At 37.1% G+C, this 21,738-nt stretch overlaps 1 protein-coding gene across 1 annotated transcript in view; it reads right to left on the bottom strand.

Moving 5' to 3' along the window:
- Positions 1–6,222: 6,222 nt before the first annotated feature.
- KCNH7 (potassium voltage-gated channel subfamily H member 7) overlaps positions 6,223–21,738 on the bottom strand; it is a 233,447-nt gene continuing 217,931 nt past the window's right edge. Inside the window, exons 13-16 of the mRNA XM_027782345.2 lie at positions 18,001–18,264; positions 12,850–13,018; positions 9,449–9,641; positions 6,223–8,098 (exon numbers count right to left, since the gene is read on the bottom strand). Of these exons, the coding sequence (XP_027638146.1) occupies positions 7,832–8,098; positions 9,449–9,641; positions 12,850–13,018; positions 18,001–18,264 (893 nt within the window). The 3' untranslated portion in view covers positions 6,223–7,831. The remainder of the gene's footprint in view (positions 8,099–9,448; positions 9,642–12,849; positions 13,019–18,000; positions 18,265–21,738) is intronic.

Here is a 21,738-nt window from a genome sequence, read left to right as displayed (position 1 = left end):
CATCAGATGCCTTAAATGCTATATACATTGTTTTCATTAGTAACAACATACGTTCAGATGACATACTCTGAAAAATTCTGCTGGTTTGGAGAAACTAGATCAGTGGATTCCATTAAAAACCCAAAATGTTCTAGGTAAAACTTCCTTACTGCCCCAGCTTGTTGCAGTACAATGTGGTTCTTTTTGTGAGTCAAGCTCAGATAATATTATTTGAATAAGCTGGAATGGCTTTCAGCTGATTGCATTTTTTTAAATTTCACCTAAGGTTCTTCCCCAGGGGAATCTGCAGGTGTGGTGTTCTGTTTTTTGTGTGTGGTTTTTTTGTTTGTTTTCTTTTTATATTTTTAATTTCCTTTTTAAGAGCTCAGTTTGTTGCAGAAGTTTTCAATGGCTGTTCATCTGGGTCAGTAAAATCACTTACTGAATAGGTCTTACATGATAAACCCATTCCATGATTCACTATAAAATCTCTAAAAGAAAATGATTCAAGCAAAGAAGTGTCTGGCTTGATGATAGATATTTAGACAGCACTTTTGATCAAAATATTTTGTGAAAACTTGGGCATCAATGGAGAGAAATGACCAGCTTTATTACCCAGATTTATCTTAGGATTTACTAACCAGAAGTTATCTTAGATTTTTCAGTTCCTTAGTCAGTGAAGTTAGAAGGAGTAGACATGGATATAACTTCCAGCTCTGCTTGAGGGATGGAGGTCAAAATGATACATGGAGATTGCTGTGTGTGTGTGATTTTCCAAAAAGCTCTAATTTTGTGTCTCTGTTCTGTGTGCTTCAAGCCAGTGAGTGGTGTCCTGTGTAATCCAGTGCATTTACGTTTATTCCCATGGTGCTACGAGTATAATAAATGCAATTTTTTTCCCCCCTCAATGTTTTGGTATAGATCCTTTTTGAAGCCCTGTTAGTGATTGCATTTTAGTAACTAAATTCAGGTCAACCACAAATGAAATGTTCACATCCTGTTTCTTATGACCGAAATAAGTGCATTGCCTTTATTTGTGCATATTTAGATTTCTTGCAAATACATTTTCATGTTGATATAAAATACTGAATATGTGAAGTGTACAAGTGCTTTTATTTGTACAGTAAAACATTTTCCAAGAGATCTTTTCTGAAAGGAAAATAGTAACTTACTTTAGCCACATCATTATACAAAAAACTGTTATACAAACAGGATTTGCTAGAGCTCATAGTAGTGAAGTATATATCTAGACTAAATTTCCAAAACTTCCTTTTGCCTTTCCAACTTTGTCATAAAGTTTCAGTATAGAAAATGTAAATAATGCATAAAAGGGGCAAGTACTTCCTGTGGGAGGCTTTAATTTGGTCCATCTAATTTCCATTTCAAAGAGAATAGCCATATTCTGCATTCATTAATAATCAAATAACTTCCCAAGCGGGTATTCAAAAAACTCCAAATAGCTAGATGAAGAAAAATGTTTCTTCATTAATAATGCAGCTCTATCTACTACTCATACATAAAGATACAGTGAGGAAAAAGTAAGCTTGACATAGCAGTGCCTTCATGCAGTTACAGACTCTGGGACATGCTCCTTTAGTAGCATTGATAAAACCCAGCGTTGTCTTGATTTTCATATGCCATCTATTCTGTGGATCTGGTTTGGTTTTTTTCCCATTAAGCTATTTGCTGGTTAGCTTCTAATATACTGTTTTTCAAGTGTAGAAAAAAAAGATGTATAGATTAGATGGTAGTATATAAGTGACACCAGGACTGCTGTATAAGTACATATCATTCCTAATAAAACTGAAGAAAATGTTAGGTTCAGAGTAATCATGTTAATGGACCTTCCACATCCTCTTTTTATTCCAAGTAAGAAAGAAGCTACTTAAAGATTATTTCTGTGTCTGGACAGCTGTTGAAAATATGCCAATAGCTGCAAACCAAATGTGTCTCCAATCTGAACCAATTTTACAATTTGCCAGTATTTTCATTAAAAATTTGATGTTAAATTTAGAAGTGAGACTAGGTCCCTTGCTGTTTGTGCACAGCTGCCAGATACTGCAGATCAAACAAGTGCTTTCCCCTGTATTTTAGTGGGGTTTGCATTTATGATAATGAGGTAAGTGTAACGTAACAGGGAGCATCGAGGTTGCATTTTCATTTGTGTGCAAAAGAAGAGGGGGAAAAAGTTGCCACCCTGCTCTTTACTAACTTTAGTAAATGCATGACTGCAACCATTTGGAACAGCTGCAAGTAATGGTGTGGGTCTGAATAAGGTATCACAGATTACAGCTTAAAACCAAACCAAAATTAAAAAAAACAACTGAAAATCAAAAACCACCAAACTGACAAGCTAGTACCTTCAGCACACAGACCTTGCTTATCAGACCCATTTTAATTCACTTTATAGTTGCTCTTGTTAGTGAATATAAGTACAGGCACCAGGTCAGCGTTTCCTGCTTTGTTGGCTGCTGTCCGTAGTGCCGGAGTGTTGGCTCATACCATGTCTGGAACCTGTGTTTGTAAAGAAGAGGAGGGCAGCTGTCTCTTTGATTTGAGTAGAATTCACCTGGACTTGGCCAAGAATAATTTGACAGCCATTTCCTACAAGCAAAGTGCATTATTCTGCAACAGGAGTAGTGCAGCGCGTGTACAGGCTGTGTGGTAGCAGGGCATGGTAAAGCATTGCTTCCTTCTCAGAAGGGCTCAGTGCTGTGGGTGCTGAGCCGCAGCAGTCTCTGTGAAAGAGAAGATTAAACCCTGAGAAACTTCTGAGAAGGATTAGGATGTTAAAAAGACACTAAATTTTTATACCTACTGTTTAATTCTGGCTATGAGGCTTATGCTTGAGCTCTTGTGGATATCCTACATTTTGTTAAAAACTTTTAAAATAGCTTGGTTTCATGTAGGTTGAAGAACTGTTAAAAGAATAGATTTACCCTGTTCTAGAAGCCTGTCTGAATGAAAAAAACTAAAAACCTGGTTTCATTGAGCAGAACAGACTTTTCTGCTGCATGCATCAGCATTTGATGTTAGTTTAACTATGCAGGCTTTTTTTTTTTTTTTTTTAACCTTGAATAACTAGAAAGCACAAATCATGCTTGGAGTGACCATAGATGAAGTTAATCTAACAGTTTTTTCCAAAGACAACTGTCTTACAATAGCTTTGCTGTTCCTAGAAACAGTGAGTTTGATTTGAAGTGGCAGCTTTCAGTTTTTTGGGTTTTGATCAGTTAAATCTTTGCTATTGAGAAATTAATTGTGCCTAATATCTTAATTAACAAAATGCAGCACAACTTCACATAGAACAGTCAGAAGATACTAAAATTGTGTACAATGCCAGCATAATTAATAATGCTTTTTCAAAAAAGACTGTCTGTTCATTTCCTTCATTTCTCTCATTGTCAAAATTGTAATGGATTTTAGTCAATTCCAGGTGACTCAATATAATTATATTGCTCTACAGGAACTAGGAAATCTGGGAACTGTAGCATTTTAGAAGCTATTTGTTTTTGCTGTGACAAAATACCATCAATTTGAGATTCTGAAAAATGTAAGAGGGAGGAAAATGACGTCTATCATACTACCCCCAAAATGTAAAAAGTATTTAACAACAGTTATTTAATGTTGGCAATGTTCCAAATTACTATGTGTTATTTCTCGGAACAACTAGCGCGGAATGTATTACACTTGTGGTGCATTTGAGGAGTCTGTGCAGATATTTTGGTGGAGAAAAATTCTTAGGTTTTCTTTATTAAAGTCAATTTTTGCAGTCTCTCAGTGATATTGAAAATGCCACTATACTATTGAAGCCACATAATTTCTGTATGTAAATACAGAGAGCCTGTAGATGAATGGGGAGGAGGTGCCCACTAGACCCAATTCTCAATCTGAGGAAAAAATACGATAACATGTAACTGCTGGGTCCATTGGAATTAACCCAAGAGATGAAGAGTCCAACCTTAAATACTGGCGTAGACACCTGTTTGCAGTGTGAGACTATTTAAGAGAAGACTATAGAAACACCAAAGCTGCTAATCTGCACGTGTGATGTTACACCCCACTTTCAGGTGAGGAACCATGCCTTCCGCTGCGCTGCTGGTGCAGCCTCCCAGGACTGTTTGTGCCCAGGTTAGCTTGGCAGCTCCCAGATGGGAGGACAGACACCCAATTTGTCTGTGGGAAAAACTCATGTTGCTTCACCTGAACAGGCAGCCAGAGGCCATACGAAGCAGTGCTTTGCAGCATTTTGTGTGTTTGGTGGGTCACGCAGATGCTCTGATGAGTGACCTGTGCTCACCAGAGAGAGGAGATTGCTAGGGCACAATTCCTGCAGCAGGAAAAGGGAAGATGGAGTCATCCATGGGCAGCCACTGTGAGATGGGAGGCCAGAAAACGTGCGTTTGGGGAGTGAACAGTGTGGGAACGCGAAAGGAAAGATGTGCGCTTGGTCACATGCTTCCTGGAAACAGCAGAATGAAGTAGGTCAAGACACTGACTTATCTGTATTACTGTGAATTTGTGCATGTACATGAACATGTAGGTGCAGGTTGCTGCACGGTTTAAATATCGAAAAGCATCTAATCTGAACAAAATCTGTTGTTTGCTTTGAACACTGAACTAGACCCATAGCTGGTGGAAGCTAACGAACTTCATGAAGACCTCTGCTGATTTGTACTGTCTCACCTCTTATATTTGGAGTGATTATCCCAGTTGCTTTGATACTTCAGCTATATCAGCTGTTCTTGAATTTCCAGGATACTTCTCTGTATCTACAGCTTATAATTGATAGGTATGTTTAGTCACAAGTTTTAAATGTGAATAGCCAAGATGAGCGTTACTAAGCTCAAGCAAGATGAGAACTTATCTCCCAAAGTCCTGAAAGCCTCTGTGGATATGTTGCAGCTGTGTTTTGTGATGTGTGGGTACACAACCCCTACGTTTTCCCAGATTGATTTGGATAACACAGACCCATTTCTATTAAGCCAAAAACCGACTGGGCTTAAAGGGAGCTGTGCCCCCCCAAAAAAAAACAAAATGAGAGACAATTTTTGCTGTTTAAAAAATTAATGCATTTCAAAAAACATTGATTTGTACCTGTCTTTGGAAGAAGAAAGCTTGAAGCAGTGGATCTTCATGCGCTTCAGTGTACGTCAACAAGAAAAGAAGGTATCTGAGAAGGCAGATCTTTCTGTGGCAGGGAAGGGGCAGCTAGAGTATGGCCAGATATGTTGTCATCTTTCACGTTTTGTGTCTTCATTCATTGGCAGATGTCTAGGGAGCTTAGAATCTCCATAACTTCACAAAGTCTTATCTTAGTTGCCCCCATTTGAGATTTTTCTTCTTGACAAATACAGATGAAGAGAAGGGAAGGAACAAAGCCTCTCTGAGCCAGGAAAAGGAGAAAGAGATGGAGCTTGTCCTTCACTTGGGCTAATTGAAATAGTTGTTGCTTTTCTTCTTCACCAGTACTCCTTCCCCAGTCCACCTGTTTTGCTCAGTCTCTTTGCAGTAATGTGAAATACGAAGTGATGAAATTGGACAACAGGCATTTTGTAAAGCAATGCTCATGCATTATACTTTTATAATTAATTTTATTTTTAATTTATACCAGACTTTTTTAAATGTAGCATAACCACAAATACTTTTTTAGAAAATGTGCTACCTTGTTCTTTGTAACAGACAATATTAGACTGAGATAGAGCAGAAATTGTTAATGCTTGCTACTTAAAAAAAAAAATAAAAGCAGAAGCTATTTCACTTTGTTACTCGGCACTCCTGTTTCAATGGAGTTTATGCAGGTAAAGATTCTGACTGGCCCAATGATGCTGTTACCTAGGACCTGATCCTGCAAGGCACTAAGCAGTGCAGACCTCCTGTCATCATGGTAGAAGAAAGAACAGTCAGCCTGTTGTAGCATTTGGACCTCTCAGCAATCAACAGTAGCATGAGGCAGAAGAAAATTTGATCTTGTGTGGGAAGGGTTGGTTTCTCTTTGCACTTACAAAGGTATTCAGTTAATTAATCTTTGTATCTTTATATGCAAATGTAAAGCAGAGCCTTGCTTAGCAGCTCAACACTCACACTAATTTTAAATGAGAGAAGATTCAGCCACCTTGGGTTTATCTGCTGGCAGTGTATGACTAAAACTGTTGTGCATCATTCTAACCCCAACATACTACATATATATATATATATATATATATATATATATATAGGTATAAAATCTATTAATGTGAGGTTTTACCACTATTGCATTACCCTGTAGCACTGGTTTAGAACAGAGGGTTTAGTTTGTTTTTAGTTAATATTTTACTGCTCCCCCACTAACTGGGTTACGTGCTTTTCTGAAACCAGTTCTCTTCCTAGAGGAATTTCACATTAAAGCTTTAAGATTAGAAAATCATGTGAACATTTTTAAATATTTAAAAACAGTAATAAAAATGTCAGTTTCTTCTAAAATAAACACAACATTGGAAGCAGAATAATATTTTAATAAAATTAAATCTAAGTATTCACAAAGCATTATGCACATACAGTACATACCGTATTTAAAGCCTACAGACCTTAAATCATTTTATTCTAATGTAGTCAGCTTTAGACACAGCTAAGCTTACTCGTTTTGTAATAAGAAAGTTTACAATTGTTCCTGAAAGTGATTTTACATATATACATATATATATCTATCTATATATATATCTATACTCCTACATGTAAGTGTAGGTATATACACACACTTGTGTGTATGTGTGTATATAAATACATACACACATACATACACACATATGTACATATATAAAATACACACATGCACACATACAGGAATGTGTGCGTGGTGTGTGTGTGTGTCTACATACATATGTGCCCTATCTAGGATCATTGTAGAGGGGCCAGTCAGTAAAAACAGATAACTGCAAACAACCATCCTAATAATTATAGAACAAAAATGTGTAAAGTATTTTTCAATTAAACAGGTTGTTAATAATTTGTATTGAACAAAAGGAACACAGTCTTCTGTATTATATAGAAATCAGATTTATTGCATTTGATTATGTTTGTGTGACAGATGAAGGGTGCCTGCCTGCTCATGACAGCTAACGTCCATGATGCAATTTTTATTTTTTTTTTAAAGTAGTGGAAACAAATTATTTATTTAATGCAGTTTTGTGGATGCAACCTATGGTGATACTTTCCACCATGTGGCAGTTTTCCTGCCTGTTAAAATACTGCCCTACTTCAGCTGGTTTAGAAGGAGGCTGGTTTCTCTGTCCGAATTGTTTCAAATCCAGAAGACTTGGTTACCTTATTCTTTCTCTAGATTCAGAATCATTGTGATTTATCATAAAAAGCTCACTACAAGAAAGATAAATCAATTTTCAAAAGTGAGCTAGAAGATTTCGCTTGAATTTTGGCTTGGTCAGGTAGGAGTTTTTTCTATGTCAATTATCGTTATTGGTCTCCTTTTTGCTCTGGAGACATATCCACAATAAAATACTATTTCCATGACAGTAGTAAATGGGTAAATGGTAATCTCCATGCAACGTTAACTGTAACTTCAGAACATGCATGTTTTTTTAAAAAAATAAAAATATAAGGTGCCTTGAGAATGCTGGCAGTTTTACATTTGGAACATACAGTTAGTGTGTGTGTGTGTATATATATATATATTTACATCAGAACATCTCAACTTTACCTTACAAGCTTCATATTTAGGAAAATATACAGTACTTTTGCATATAATGGTATATTCCTTGTAGCCCCTGAGTCAAGTATAGAGATTTAAATACAAAAAAAGGGAAATTCAGCCATTAAAAGCACTTACATTTTTATGTGAAGTAATAGTATAAAAGTATTATTTCCCAGGAAGACCGGGATCAGAAACATGCCTATGAAGACTCAAGATTCCTACAGTGCTTAGTGAAGGTTCTGGCAAGGAAGGGTGCCGAACAGGCTGGAGATAAGTTTTACAACGCTGTGGGGGACACTCTACAGACTGGTCACTTTCTTGATCTAAAAAAGAAGCCAGGTTGTCTTCTGAGGCTGTGTTAAGATGCACTCCACTTGAGAGGGATTCTTTGGATTTAAGTTTTGATTTTTCAAGGTCTAGAAATTCAGGACACTGGAAGGGAGGAGAAGAAACAAGATGGTAAATAATTAAATTTTTCTCTTCCAGACTCTTGTTCTGCCCAAAATTAGCACATTCAGATAGCTGCTGGAAAATTTTGTTTGAAAATTAAGCAGTGTACTGAGATATTTTTACACGGTACTACACTTGATTTAATGTAATTGAATGCAATTCTGTTGATTAATAGCAGAAGCCTGGATATCTTGTCCCTCCTTGGACTTGCTTATATGACATCAACACACACATATGAACAGCCCTTTCTGAAGGACAGAATATTCTCGAGATCTAAGAGTACGCATTTCAACATTCTCAAATTTACAGTTTTGTTTCAGAACATAACTCTGGAGGAAGCGCATCATTCTGTACATTATAACCATTTGGATTCCAGTTTCAGTACGCAGCACTTCCTTACTTTTAAACACGGAGTTCATGTGAAGTTTGCAGGGCACCTGCTGATGTTTTCAGGGAGTGGCCATATTTCTGTTCAGAGATGTGTTTGTATGTTTTATGCAGGTATATATGCGCTGTGGGCTTACACTTCTGAAAGCTACGGCTGCACATTTGCTGTCCTGATAATCTTTATGCATGCAAACTGATGCCTTCGGATGTGTTGGACTTACTGTGCCCATATGTGTTCCAGCGTACACATGAGTGATCTGACACAGGCAAGCATGCTGGATTTACTAATTGTGTGGTGCACAACTGATTTGGGATTCCTAGACATGCAGCAGCCTGTTTGGAAATAACATGCCACATCCCTGCCCAAGCTGTTAAACTCCAGAGATCCCAAATAAATTTGGAAAGTCATCCAATTTTGCCTGAACAGAACTGGGGTAGAAGATGTGTATTGGGAAACACAGGTATGTCACAGCTCTGTATGTTTATATTTCCAGCAGTAACAAGGGACCGAACATAAGAAAGGTTTTAGCCCCCCCCACTTCCATATGTGTATGACCAGCTGGGCTTGTCTGGCCTGTACCTTGAGGAAAACATAGTCATGGTTCTTCTCAGGACTTCATAAATGGGACCTGTGGCAGATGCACCCATGCAGGCAGGTCTCGTGCTTGGAAAGTGTTTGTGGTTTACAGCCCAGTCTAGTATTTGTCATTTCTGCTAACTTTTGTTGAAAGCATGATGACAAAGTATATCAGTCTGATTATAAGATCGTTGTATGGATCTCCAAGATATCTACTATATCTAAGTCCACTGTGGAGATGCTAAACCAAAATCATAATTTCATATTTGTTAAACTTGTTAACAAGCACCTAGATTGGTATGCATTTCTTCTATCATTAGCTAAAAAGATTAGCAAATCTCTCATGATCTTATTGCAGCTGTACATACCTGAGATGAAGGACTGAAACTTCTGTCTGTTTTAATGGATGCTGCGGGCTGAAGCTTTTGTATCACCCTGATTGCTGGCTGTGGATACTCTGCACCTGCAGTCACCATGCTGTAGGCAGGCGGAATGAGTGTTGACTGCCTTTGCAGAAGCTGCAGGATGGTTTGGATATCAGCAGTCATTTGGGATTCAAGCCTAGGGAAGTAACACAAAATAAGTTAACTCATGTTCAGGAATAGGTATATTTTAACGTACTGTTTGCAGATACAATCAAGAGGGACTGCAGCTTATTAATAAAGCGAACTATTGCTTGTTGACATGACCGTGTCTTAATGGGAAAGAACAGAAGAGGGAGTAGTGAGCCCTTCCAAAGCTTGCTGGCGCTCCCTTTGCTTTGCAGAAGGTAGCTGTATGCTCGCCTCTGATCTTTTTGCTACATTAAGATTGTGTTCATTGCTATTCCTTATGTTTGCAACAAAAAGTAACACGGGGGACCGGTCTTTGGTTGAAATGAACTGGAATAAAAGTACTCTTTTCGTTGTAAATAAATTGATTTGTACTGGCTGAGGATGGGATGCTATTTCTGATGCATCTGACAATTCTGACATTCCCAATGCTAATACAATGTACTGAAATAAAGAGAAAAATGTTTGTGTTTTTCCACAGTTAGAAAATGAAAGATGCTCTCAAGATCATTAAAAAAACCAACAGCCCAAGTCTCCTTACTGTGAAAATTTATTAGGCTTATCGAGCCTCAGAATTAGAGTCAACATTTCTGATGCTCAAGATTAGTAGTTTTTTTTCTCTTTTTTTTTCCCTTTTCATAAATTTGTATATGACTTCTGAAACACCTGAGCTGCTTCTGTTGTTTATACTTACAATTCCATTGTACTGAAATGTTTTTCAAATGGTTTTGCCAAGATCCATGACAAACTCAGGAATAGGCAACGCCTGCTGAGCCTCCCCAGCTGCTGGAAGGTTACGGGACATGCTATGACAGACTGTAATACAGACATGCAGCCTTCTCTATTGCAACTCATCTTCTGACAGAGTAAACAAATTCTTGTCAGCAGCCTTTAATGTTGTGAATGTTACTACCTGGGCTGCCTACAGCAGCAGAATTGATCCTGTGCTGACAGATTTTCACTTTTACCAGGTGTTTCACTGATATTATTTTTTGTCATGTTGGAGTTGTCCATTGCCCGTGTCATTTATTTCTAAATGCATCTATGAAATTAATCTGAAGGTATGCTCAAAGGGTATTTAGGATGCTGTTTCTTCCTTTATCAGCAGAAGCTGGTTTTGTGGCATCAGGTCTCACAAAGGCCCAAACTTGGATGTTGCAGTCAGTCATGCCCTACTTGCTCTCTTGTTCAGCTTTCCTGGATTCTTTGCAACTTGCAAATGTGCTGATTTCACACAAACATGATGCTGACGCCACAGGGGAAAACACTGCAGCAGCAGCAGCATGCCACCATCCAGAGAGACTCCATCTGCTAAACCTGGACTTTAACATCTCCGTCAATAAAAGGGATTTAGCACTGGAGGACTTGCATCAATGATTGTCTTTGGCTTTGAATTAACTCTAAAATTGTTCCCTTCTTACTTTTTTAGCGCTTGATGGGTTTCCTGGTACTTCAAGTCAAACAGTACCTCTGGTAGTCTTTATTCATCATCACTGCATATATAACTTCTCCCTTCTTTCTCCAAAATTTAAAACAAGTCCATGTCATGCCACACAAGGAGGAACAAACAGGAAAACCTTAGATGCTTGGCCCACAGCCTCCATGAAATTCCAATTGCTTGAAGAGGAGAAAGAGAGAGAGCTCTAGGGACATATTCCTCATACAGTGGCTTTCCAGCCTTCTATATCCATTTAATAATTTGAGTTATTATGCTGAGCCTCTAATATGGCATGGAAAAGTTCAGGAAGAATTGACCATGCTTTTTAGTCCAGCAGGTCAGGTCTGACATAAGCAGGAAAGAATACTGGCTGTTACATTCATAGAAGACCCGGCAAGGTCCGAAAGCATGAAAAGCTTTAAAACCATGAGAAAAGTAAAAGAATAAAATGATCTAATAAAATCCATAACAATTTAAATCTTAGATTATCAGTAGCAATGATCGTTTCTAACTCAAGAAAATACTGAGAACTTGGAAAAGAATTTGATAAAACTATGGGTAAATTTGAGATATAACTTCAGTTTCAAGAACTTGAGATTTCAGGAAAAGAAATGAATGGAATGTGACTACTGCAATTAGAAATTACAGCAATTTAGGCTTACATGTTAAAAATGTCATTTAAATGTACCATATAGTATTCAGAAATGAAAAAAACTGTGGTTTGATTGGCTTATGGTAGGTGAAGGAAGCAACACGCATTTAACCTGACTTTAAACTGCTTGCTAAAATATACAGCAGAAAATGCCAATGAAGAGCTACTAAAGTATAATTAAGGCTGAGTGCATGTCATAGTATTTGTCATGGAAAATATTAAAAGTAATGGAACTGCAGAGTGAAAATAATAAAAAAGCCACAGACCTGAGCATAGGGCAATTTAAAATTAAGTAAAATTACATGGTAAATTATAGTGTTGGATGGATCAAAATTCTGTAACCATATTTTTAAAATGCTGTAAGCTATTCTGCTTAGCTGCCAGCAAAGAGTAGCATATCAGAGAGCAAAAGAGAGAAGGAAGAGACATTTTATTAAGTAAAGGTAATAATGGATTCTGACAAAGAAAACATCTGCTTTCTGTTGTAACAGGTATAAGTGTTTTGCCTTGGCATACTCCCATGTCTTATTATAGATAAAGTTGCAGAATAAGTTAATGCATCAAAAAGGGAATTTTTCTGCAATATTTTTTGAAAGAAGGCAGCTGATTTACTTTGGGTGTCTAAGAAAGAAAAAGTACTTCAGATATTGAAGATACTGAAAACTGCGATTTTGTGGGCATGTAAATATCTAAGAATAGCATTCTGGGTGAGCTGAGATTTAAATTTAATAAGTTTAGGTGCCTCAATACAGCTTCCTGGTTAAATAGCTGGTCTCCTAAACAGTCAAGGAGAAAGGCTCTTCTGCAAGGCAATTCAGAGTAGCTAATGTGGGTACCTAGGGGTAAGTGATGTGAATATTATGGCAATGCATTAAAAAATTTGTACCCAGCATTCCCAGGACAGGTTTTTCCAAGATTCTGGAAGACTGCACTTAGGTGATATTTAGGCTCCTCAGAATACATGTAGAAAACAAAGTGATAATCCCAAAGTGTATTTTGGGCTTCTGAAGATCTGGATGCTTTTGGAAACTTCCTGCACAAATTCATTCCTTCTGTAAGCATCATTAATATCAGTTGTATTATGTATACTTTCACACATATGTTTTTTCTGATCATATCTGTTTTTACCTGTTGAGTTGTTCTTGAAGTAAATCTAATCGATTCTCCACTTCTCCATATATAAACTCACTTTCAGTTTCACAGATCCCCCATGTAACATGAGGTAACGCTGACTGAATTGGGGAGTCCTGGTACTCCTGGATAGTCTCCTGCTTCCAGTTTCTTTTATCAGTGATATCTGTTGAAAAACAAAACGTATAAAAGTATAGATTTATATACATGCTTTTAGAGAGAGGTTGGCACCCCTCAAGCCTCCCACTTACTCATATTTCTCAAAACCTTGAAAGTCAAATTGGTACATGGGCACACTGCCTGAACAACTTTCCTTACTTCCTCTCCTTACTACTATTTAAGGGAAGATAAAAGCGGTTCCATCCATGCTAACATTTTGAAGCTGTAGATAAACAGGCAGCTTTGTCTAGTCAGAATCATCGGAGTTCTGCCACTAAATGGCTCCTATTTTTTAAATTTTCTTTCTATCATTTTACTAATGAACCTCCAATTTTCTCAAGGTGTTTTTTTAGCAAGTCAATATTCGTTGAAATTAGATGTATTTTTTCTAAGCTAAAAACATTAATTGATGTATTTGATTGTCTTTGTGTGTTTCAGACACCTGGCTAAGACCTCTTGCCCTTGAACATGCTGTTGAAGTGTATCTACTGTTTAGGTTTTTGGTGCAAAGGAGGAGTAGATGCATTGCATTTACAGCACTAGGCATGCATTACAGTGCATTGGAACATCCACTCTAGAGAAAGCTGCCAGACCTCAGCTAGCTGCCTTTCTTACCAATAATTCTAACACTGCTTGTCTTAACAAGGTTGGTGGAGTGTAATGTGTTTTGTCTGAGACAGAGGCAGTTTAACGCAGCTCATACTGCTTGGAAAAGGATACTGGTTATTATTTTCAAAAAGGAAATTGATTTTCATTGATGTGCCTTTTAGCATCACTAATCTCCAACCCAACCCTTACATCATTATGTAAAGCATGTCTCAGAGACATTTACAGTACGGTAGGGTGAAAGGTGCCAGTTCATTTTGTTTAATAATTTGTGAGTCCTAAAAGAATGAAATATTCAACATTGTTGGGTCAGTCAGAGATCACTTTAATGATAATTGGTAATTATTCCTCCCCCTCCCCCCCCCCCCCCTTTTTTTCCCCCCTGTTTGAGCTGCAGATAAAATTTTGGATTAAGAGAGAGAAAATAATTTTATTTCAAGCTAAAAATAGCCCAGTTACATTATTAGGATCTTACTGCAGAGTTTCAACTATCTTGCTGAATTTAGTTACCCTTCTAATCCTCATGTATGGTATATACAATACTAAAGTATTTAAAAACACTCTTTATATGAGTTGTTTATACTTATTTCTTCATGCCCAGTCCTTTGTGGAAAAAAAAAAAAAAAAATTTCTCCAGTTCTGCTCTGTACCTGCTGTGCCCAAATTCCATCCTTCTTGTACCTCCCAATTCTAGGATCTCTGTGATCAGACATTGCACCTTAGCACTGAAACAGAACTCGAGGGTCTTCCTTCCTTTTGCTTGGATTTCTGGTTTGAGCTATTTCTCCTTCCTTTTTCAATTTACTTAATTTACACTTCTTTGGATTTGTTAATTAGTATACATGCTTGGCTCCAGGGAGTTTCTCCTGTTCACTAAGCTGGTGAAAGTTTAAAAATAATTTATCACGGGATATACTAGTTGCATGTATCCTTATTAGATACAGAATGAAGATCTTGCTGTGAGTTTTGCAGCGCCTACAGGTGACACATTTAGGTTGACAGTGCTCTCACATCTCCCCCCTGCTCTGCCCCAAGCCTTTGTTACTGAGTGAACCTGTTATGCAGTCAAAAATTGCTCAGTACTGCTCAGATTCTCCTCTCCTGTGTTAAAAAAAGGCTGTTAAAACTTTAACACTTGCTCAATACAACTCCCATTAGGGTTGTATCTGTAATTATTTAACTACGTGAAGTTGCAGAATTTATTAAAAGTTCTTACTGCATTCAGGCTGCTGCTTCAACATGCAGCTGGACAAAATCCTTGACTGTCTGTAAGGTGTCAGCCTCTGCTGTGTGAGCAGTTGGATTTGAATCCCACACCGCCCAGCAGTCCTGAATGGTTTGCTCAGAGCATCTCCTAACACTCCTCTTGGCACTGCATGCTGACAACTCAGCACAGGTTACATTCATTTCACACTTGTGACATTTTTCTAAGAAACCACAGCAGCCAGAGCCACGTTTCGAAGAAAAGAAAAAAACAGTGTGGGTGACATGTGAGAGGTTTGTCCAAATGCTATTAGCTAATCCTTTCAAACACATCTTTGAGCAGTGTTGGTCCAACTAAAGAAATTAAAAAAAAAAAAATAATCCTGTTCAGATTTAATATTTCAAGTAGATTTAGCCAGGAAGGGGAGCTCTCACTACAAGACTTCAAGTGGAGGAAGAGACTTTCTTGTCATTTTTTATCTCAGAAAGGTGCTTACTGCATTATCTGATCTTTGGTTAGCAGGTGGTAGAAGGTTTCCTGGAGCAGTAGAGAGTGTCTGAATTTCATGTGGCATGACCTATAACTGATTTTATGCACCAGGCAGAAGAGGAAGGGGAAAGAGTTTTCATCTTGGCCACACAGAAACCTGTTCAGCTCCTCAGCCACTTAAGCCAACAGAAGGAAAGAGGCAAAACTGTCACAGAAACATGTAATTTGGTTTTAGTTGGCACACATGGCACAATTTGCAGTGCCCAGGAAGCTGGAAAGCTCTCAGGAAAGTGAGTGGAGCAGACTGACAAATTCAGGTGTAAATTTTAAACTATGCGTATGGGTGCAGTGGGTGCTGTAAATCCAGTGGACTTATTTTTAAGCAGTGAATTTCAGGAGTAGAAACTGAAAACATAGGCCATACATTTCACTGCTTTTTAATGTCCTGTAAAAACCAAGTTGTTCATAATTTTACACAATAAATCATTAAATAAAATCATGTATTTTTTCAATCCTGTGGATTATCCTAGGGAAATCACAGCTGTTTCTTGTCCCAGAATATGTATTTGTAGACCATTACAATAAACATTTAATTTGTGACGAAGCCAATGAATTGGCTCTTGATTTATAAAATAAGTTCAGACACTATAAGCAAGTTAATATACAGTATTGTACTGTTCTAATCATCTTTTCAGGTACTTCCACATACACGAGTAACCCCAGAAAAGCCCAACAGCAGTTACAACTTTATAACCAACTATGGTCTTCCAGGGGCTGAAGAATCCTAAACTGAGAACTAAATCAACCAATGTATAACTAGGTTCACTTTAAGAACCAGTCTCATAGCCCAGTTAATGACCAAGTGAAAATAAAAAATAGCATTTTTCCACAATATATAGATTAAGCAGCTACAGAAAAAATATTAGGTCTTCTCAAGAGAGTCATGTTTTAACATTAAAAGGTGCATTTTAGGATTGTGAGGAAGAAGTTTAGGCATTTTCTGCCCACATTATACAATCTATTATTAATAGTCTTTCCATTCATCGACAGTAATGACCAAAACTTAAGACAGAACTAAAGATAATTAAATAAGTATCAGTCACAGTGGTAATGAACTGCAGTGGCTTTATAAAGTGCTTTTGCATTCAAGATTTATAAGGTACCATACTATATGAGGATTATAAACATACATACATACAAACAGAGTTTATTTCAAAATTTCATTATGCTTATAACTACATTTATCGTAAGTTATGATCAATCTCTAATTAATAGCAGGAGTAAGAATTTCATTTTAAACACATATCAATCAAAGCTGATTTTATTCTATTGACCTTGAAGTTTTTATGAAAGTTGCAAGAAAGGTAATGAGCTTTCATACACATTACCAGAAGTGCTAGATTACAAAGTGGAAAAAAGAAATGTAGTCTTAATCAAAATATATAACCTTTAGACATGCTAAATTTAGCTCACATAAAATCTGCAATAGGTTGCCTTGGAAAACGTTGCTATAGCTGCAAGGACACATTTCTGGCTATTGGTAGGGGAAAGGTAAGCTTTCAAATTGCAGTATGTATGCAACAAGTTTATGTGCTGCGGATTTATATAGACAACCTGAGAAGCCCAAACTTCAAATATTCATACCTTTGAAATGTAAAAATAACATTGTTTGGCCTGATTAGTCATTACATTTGTTTAAAATTATAGCCTAAAAGCCTGAAATTTATTGAATGATGGTTAAAAGGTTAAATTGCCTAAATGAAAACAAACTGCTGGGGAAAACAGCATTAAATAGTAAATACGTAATTCTTCCCTTCAGACTAAACCAATTATAAATGAACTTTCAGCAATATTTAAATTGTATATTAATCTGGAGCTTTTCATTAATTTCCCTTGATATCACTGAGAAAATTAATATTTTAGTATATTAGATGTAACTTTAATTATGTGATTTATCTTTATGTAAAAGTAACTGCAATTACTTAATAGTTTCTGATCGTTTGTCATATACAAAAGCTCAAATCTTTGTTCTTGTGTTTTACTTATGGAAGTCAGGATTTGTTCTGTGTGAGGTAATGGTACTCCTTTTAAGCAACACATGCAGCAAAATGGGATAGTATTCTTTCAAGCTATTATGGATTTTTGTCACTTAATATTCATTGTGCCTTGTCAATGCAAGGAATGAAACTAGTTCCCTGACAACATTATTTTTTTTTTTTTTTTGGTGCATGTCATGTGCAATCATCACTAGGTTTATCTAGCTCTCGCTGTCTAGGATTTTTTACTGTCACCCAACCCTGGTATATCAAACACCCTCTGAGAGATTCTTTTCTGCTTTGAGTACAGTTTTCATCCATGGTCACTCAATGAAGTCCAGGTCTAATCGGCAATTTTAGAGTTTAAATGACTTTCCTAACGCAGCTGAGTTACAAGATAATTTATGAATAAAACCTGGCATAGCCTTTTGGAGATTCTGTAATCCAGTCCCAAAGCTAGGGTATTAAACTGCATTAATCTTCTTGAATAATAATAATTTTTGATCTAAAATATTTTTTCTTGTTAAAATTTCAGGAAATACAAAAGTAAATATTATTTAAAGAATCAATAGTGCCATTCAGAATATTATTTTTGATAGTCAGGCTAAAATAGATGTCTACTCAAACTTTACAAAACAGTAACAGCTAGATTACCTTTGCAAGAACTGCTTCTTTTGTCAAGAAGAATTTCTTCTGTGGCATGAACCATTTCTTCAAAGTCCACTTCTGTGGTCTTCTCTGTTACAGACGGATAATCAGCTATCCCAGAGAACAGCGGCTTTTGCTCATCTTCAATGGAGGACACAAAAGATGATGAGCCACTTTTTTTCTCCTCAAAGTGTTTCTTAGTAGATTGATAGTATCTGGTGATGTCTTCTGAGGGTTCAGGATCACTCTGATCATCCTCTTTAAAATAATCTGTTAAACATAAATAATTGTGTACAATAATGCGCAGTTCATGAGATTATGTTCTAGTTTATTCTGGTCTGAGGACGGAGATGATTATTGTACCAGTTAGGAAGTTCACCATCTACTAGAATAAATTACTGTAAAGCCTTTTTTCTTTCCTGTATCAGAGGAGATCTATATTTCTTTTGAAGTCCTAGAAGACATCTGTATGTATATAGCAAGGATTCATAGTCCCTAAAACATAACTCATGATGGAAAACATTTGCCGTTTTGGTATAAGCAAAGTTTTATCCAACATAGCCCTCCTGTTTACTCACTGTTTTTTTCAGGTGAGGATGAGATTTGAGAAAGCCTTATATTCCAAAGTTTTAAAAAAATAATTTATTATTTCATTCCCTATTCCAATTTCTCACATTCTTGGGCATTTTTCACAGTCTTGACAAGCTAACAGTCATGGATGTCAGAGTCAGTATCAGAACTACTCATTTAAGTTATGCCCACATAAGAGCATTTTTGCTGATTATTCTTTTCCCAGAAAAGGCAAATGCATTAATCAACCACTCAACCTCAAAATGTCTATGCCCACCGAAACAGAGAGCATATTTCTCCATGGTCAGTACTGTCAAACCTATATTTAGGATTGATACAGTAGAGAGAAGCCCTGGGTACAGAAAGAAGTGAGTTCCTTGTCTGTCTTTGAGGGATGATCTCAAAACAACTTTCCAAAGCAGCCTAAATTCCTTAGCTTTTAGAATTAATTGTGATTCTCTGAACATCCAAACTTTTAAATAAGAAAAGTACCCAACATGCTGTGATATATATGGCAGCAGAATACCAATGGAGTTGAGAATGACTCTTTCATTAATCATATTCAGGGTCTATAGTGAGACCTGTAGCTCTAAGTGAGCAGATTCAGTCCTCTTAAGAAGTGACACATAAAAACTAGATGCCTTTAAAAACACACTGTAAAAATAAAATGGGTTTTAAACCCAAGAATGATCATTTATGAAACACAGAGAACTCCTGATCTCTTTTCAACATAAACTTGAAGCCAATTTCCAATTCAGTATTTGGTTTTACCTATTTTTAACTGAAATGTCAAGATAATTCCAGTTCTGCTATTTATTTAAAACACGTTTTAGCAGGGTAGTCTCAACAACATATAAATACTGTAACTAGTTTGCATTAACTTCTGAGGAGACAGCATGATTTCCCATCTGCTTTGTGCTAATTACTAATCAACATAACTCTGGAATGTCTGTAGTCTTTACAGCCTAGAGCAGTGGTTAATACAACATTTAGTATATTCCCTAGATTTCTTCTCTGTTTTCTGGTCACTATAAGGAAATGAAACTGTGGCCTCATCTAATCCTCTTGATCTGCATGTAAAGAGAATGCAGCATCCATACAGAGCACTGCACAGGAGGCCAGGCAGCCTGAGCAGCGAAGGCAGGTAACGGTGACCACAGTAACACCAATGCCAAAGCAGGTCTCCTGTAACTGCCCCCTCTAACTGTACCCTCTAGAGTCTCCCAGGGCAATTAACACAGCCCTGGACTGAGGTGACTTTATTTGGCTCCTGGTAAGCAGCATCGCTAGTTTTGGGTGATACTGAGGATATCTAACACTGCAAAGGCATCAATACAGATGCAAATGGACTGGCAGTGTAAAGCGTGAGGAATGCTCAGACTGGATAGTCAAGTACCACGTTGTCTACAATCCCATCTCCAAAATAGTACAAAACCAAAAGAAAGCTTCATAAGAAAATTCCAATGTGGATGTCTCCTGTGGCTTTTCTTGTGGGAATATACAGTAAAATGCATACAGTCACACTACAGCAAATTGTCTTAATTACTTACTGCTTGACTGACTTCAACCTGTGAAAAAGACCTTCTAATGAAAGCTTGAAATTGCCATTTTTTAGGGTAATTTTTTATGTTCATGGGATTTTGTGCACTAACGGTGACTGTAATGAGCACCCTGTGGAATACAAATCAATCAGTGGACTAATTTTAAGAGGAGGTCATTGAAACTAATGAAAAAATTGTATAGAAGCTGAAGTATAGCAGACTGTCTTATCTGTCATAATCATGGAATACTAAAACATCTAGGAACCAGAAGCCAGATTCTGCTAACAATTACATTGCTGTAAACCCAGGGTAATTCAAGCGATATCCCTCCATCTACGTCAGAATAACAGAACACTTTTCCAAATGCTGTCCTGGTATAATGAACTCACTGTCATTAGAAGGAAAGTGGAGATCTGTTGAATGTAGGGTTCTGCCTATTGAGATCTGGGAAGATTTTTTCATCAGCTGATCTATTTCAAAATATGCATCTTTGGCTTTACTGCTGTTGCTTTATTTGCTAGCCATCTGGCTACATTCAGAGAGTCCAAAGTTGTTTTCCTTTTAAGAGACTCATGTAATGCTAAAGATTCGTCTGTCTGGAGAACAATCCTGTGATACCCTTCACCTAAAGAAGGAATTTAAATGGAAACTGCATTTTTTTTTTTGGCTCTACAGGACCTGACAATGGTGCAAGCTCTGTACCTCAGATCAACGGCTTAGCAGTGCCTCTGTAGCTCAATGGAAATGTATTACAAAGAATATCTAGGTAGTGCCTTATTCAGAGTACGAATTTGTCCTTCCCTCTGTAATGAAATCCAGTCATCAGTTTGCAATGAATTTTCCAGAACAGAAGAGTTTTCTGTGTATGTGTATGTATGGATGAGTTCACTTTCTATCACACAGACTCCAGGTTTCAATAGACTTTTCTTCTCCTTTCTCTTCTGTTTCCAAAATAAATGTAATCATTAAAAACCCACCCTCATCTTAGTGCTTCCTACTTCCTTTTCCAGTAAGACAAGTTTCACACTCTGATTCTGACTGTTAGAAACTGTTTTGCTGACTATTGTTTTGTAACTTCCTCCTTTACCAAACACATACAAACATTTTTTACACTATTTATGAGTCTCATTTTAGCCTACTATGTATTTTGGTTGCCTGCCAAGTTTACAGGGAATGTCCTCTGACATTTGCTGTCTGGAAATTCCAAAACCTTCATAGTAATTATCAGAAGGTTTGTGTCCTGCTTTTCGCAATTGCACTGGCAAAGGAAGGGAAGAAATGGGGTTGTCCTGAGGGCAAAGAAATATAGCTATGACAGGGACTCACAGAAATACTGCATAAAATCCAGCTTGGTGGAATGGTCACCAGAGATCAAACAAATTTCTTTTGTGTGCCATTGTCAGCCTGTATTGCTGAAGTTTTCCGTTATTCGGACAGTGGCAGCCAGCGTGATCTAGGCATATTTTCTCAATAACATATTAGTCTGCTGTAAACAGTATTGGTGAAAGTGTCAGTAATATATTACATGTGGAGCAGCATTGTTTAATATTACTGTAATTTCATTAACTGGAATTTGTCATACTTAGGCTAGCTATGTAGCCTAGTGTTTCAGAAGGTAGCAAATATTTACTCC

This window comes from Falco peregrinus, chromosome 8, assembly GCF_023634155.1.
Source record: "Falco peregrinus isolate bFalPer1 chromosome 8, bFalPer1.pri, whole genome shotgun sequence".
NCBI lineage: Eukaryota > Metazoa > Chordata > Aves > Falconiformes > Falconidae > Falco > Falco peregrinus.
The sequence above is the reverse complement of the archived record's forward strand: the minus strand, read 5'-3'. Positions and strand labels throughout refer to the sequence as shown.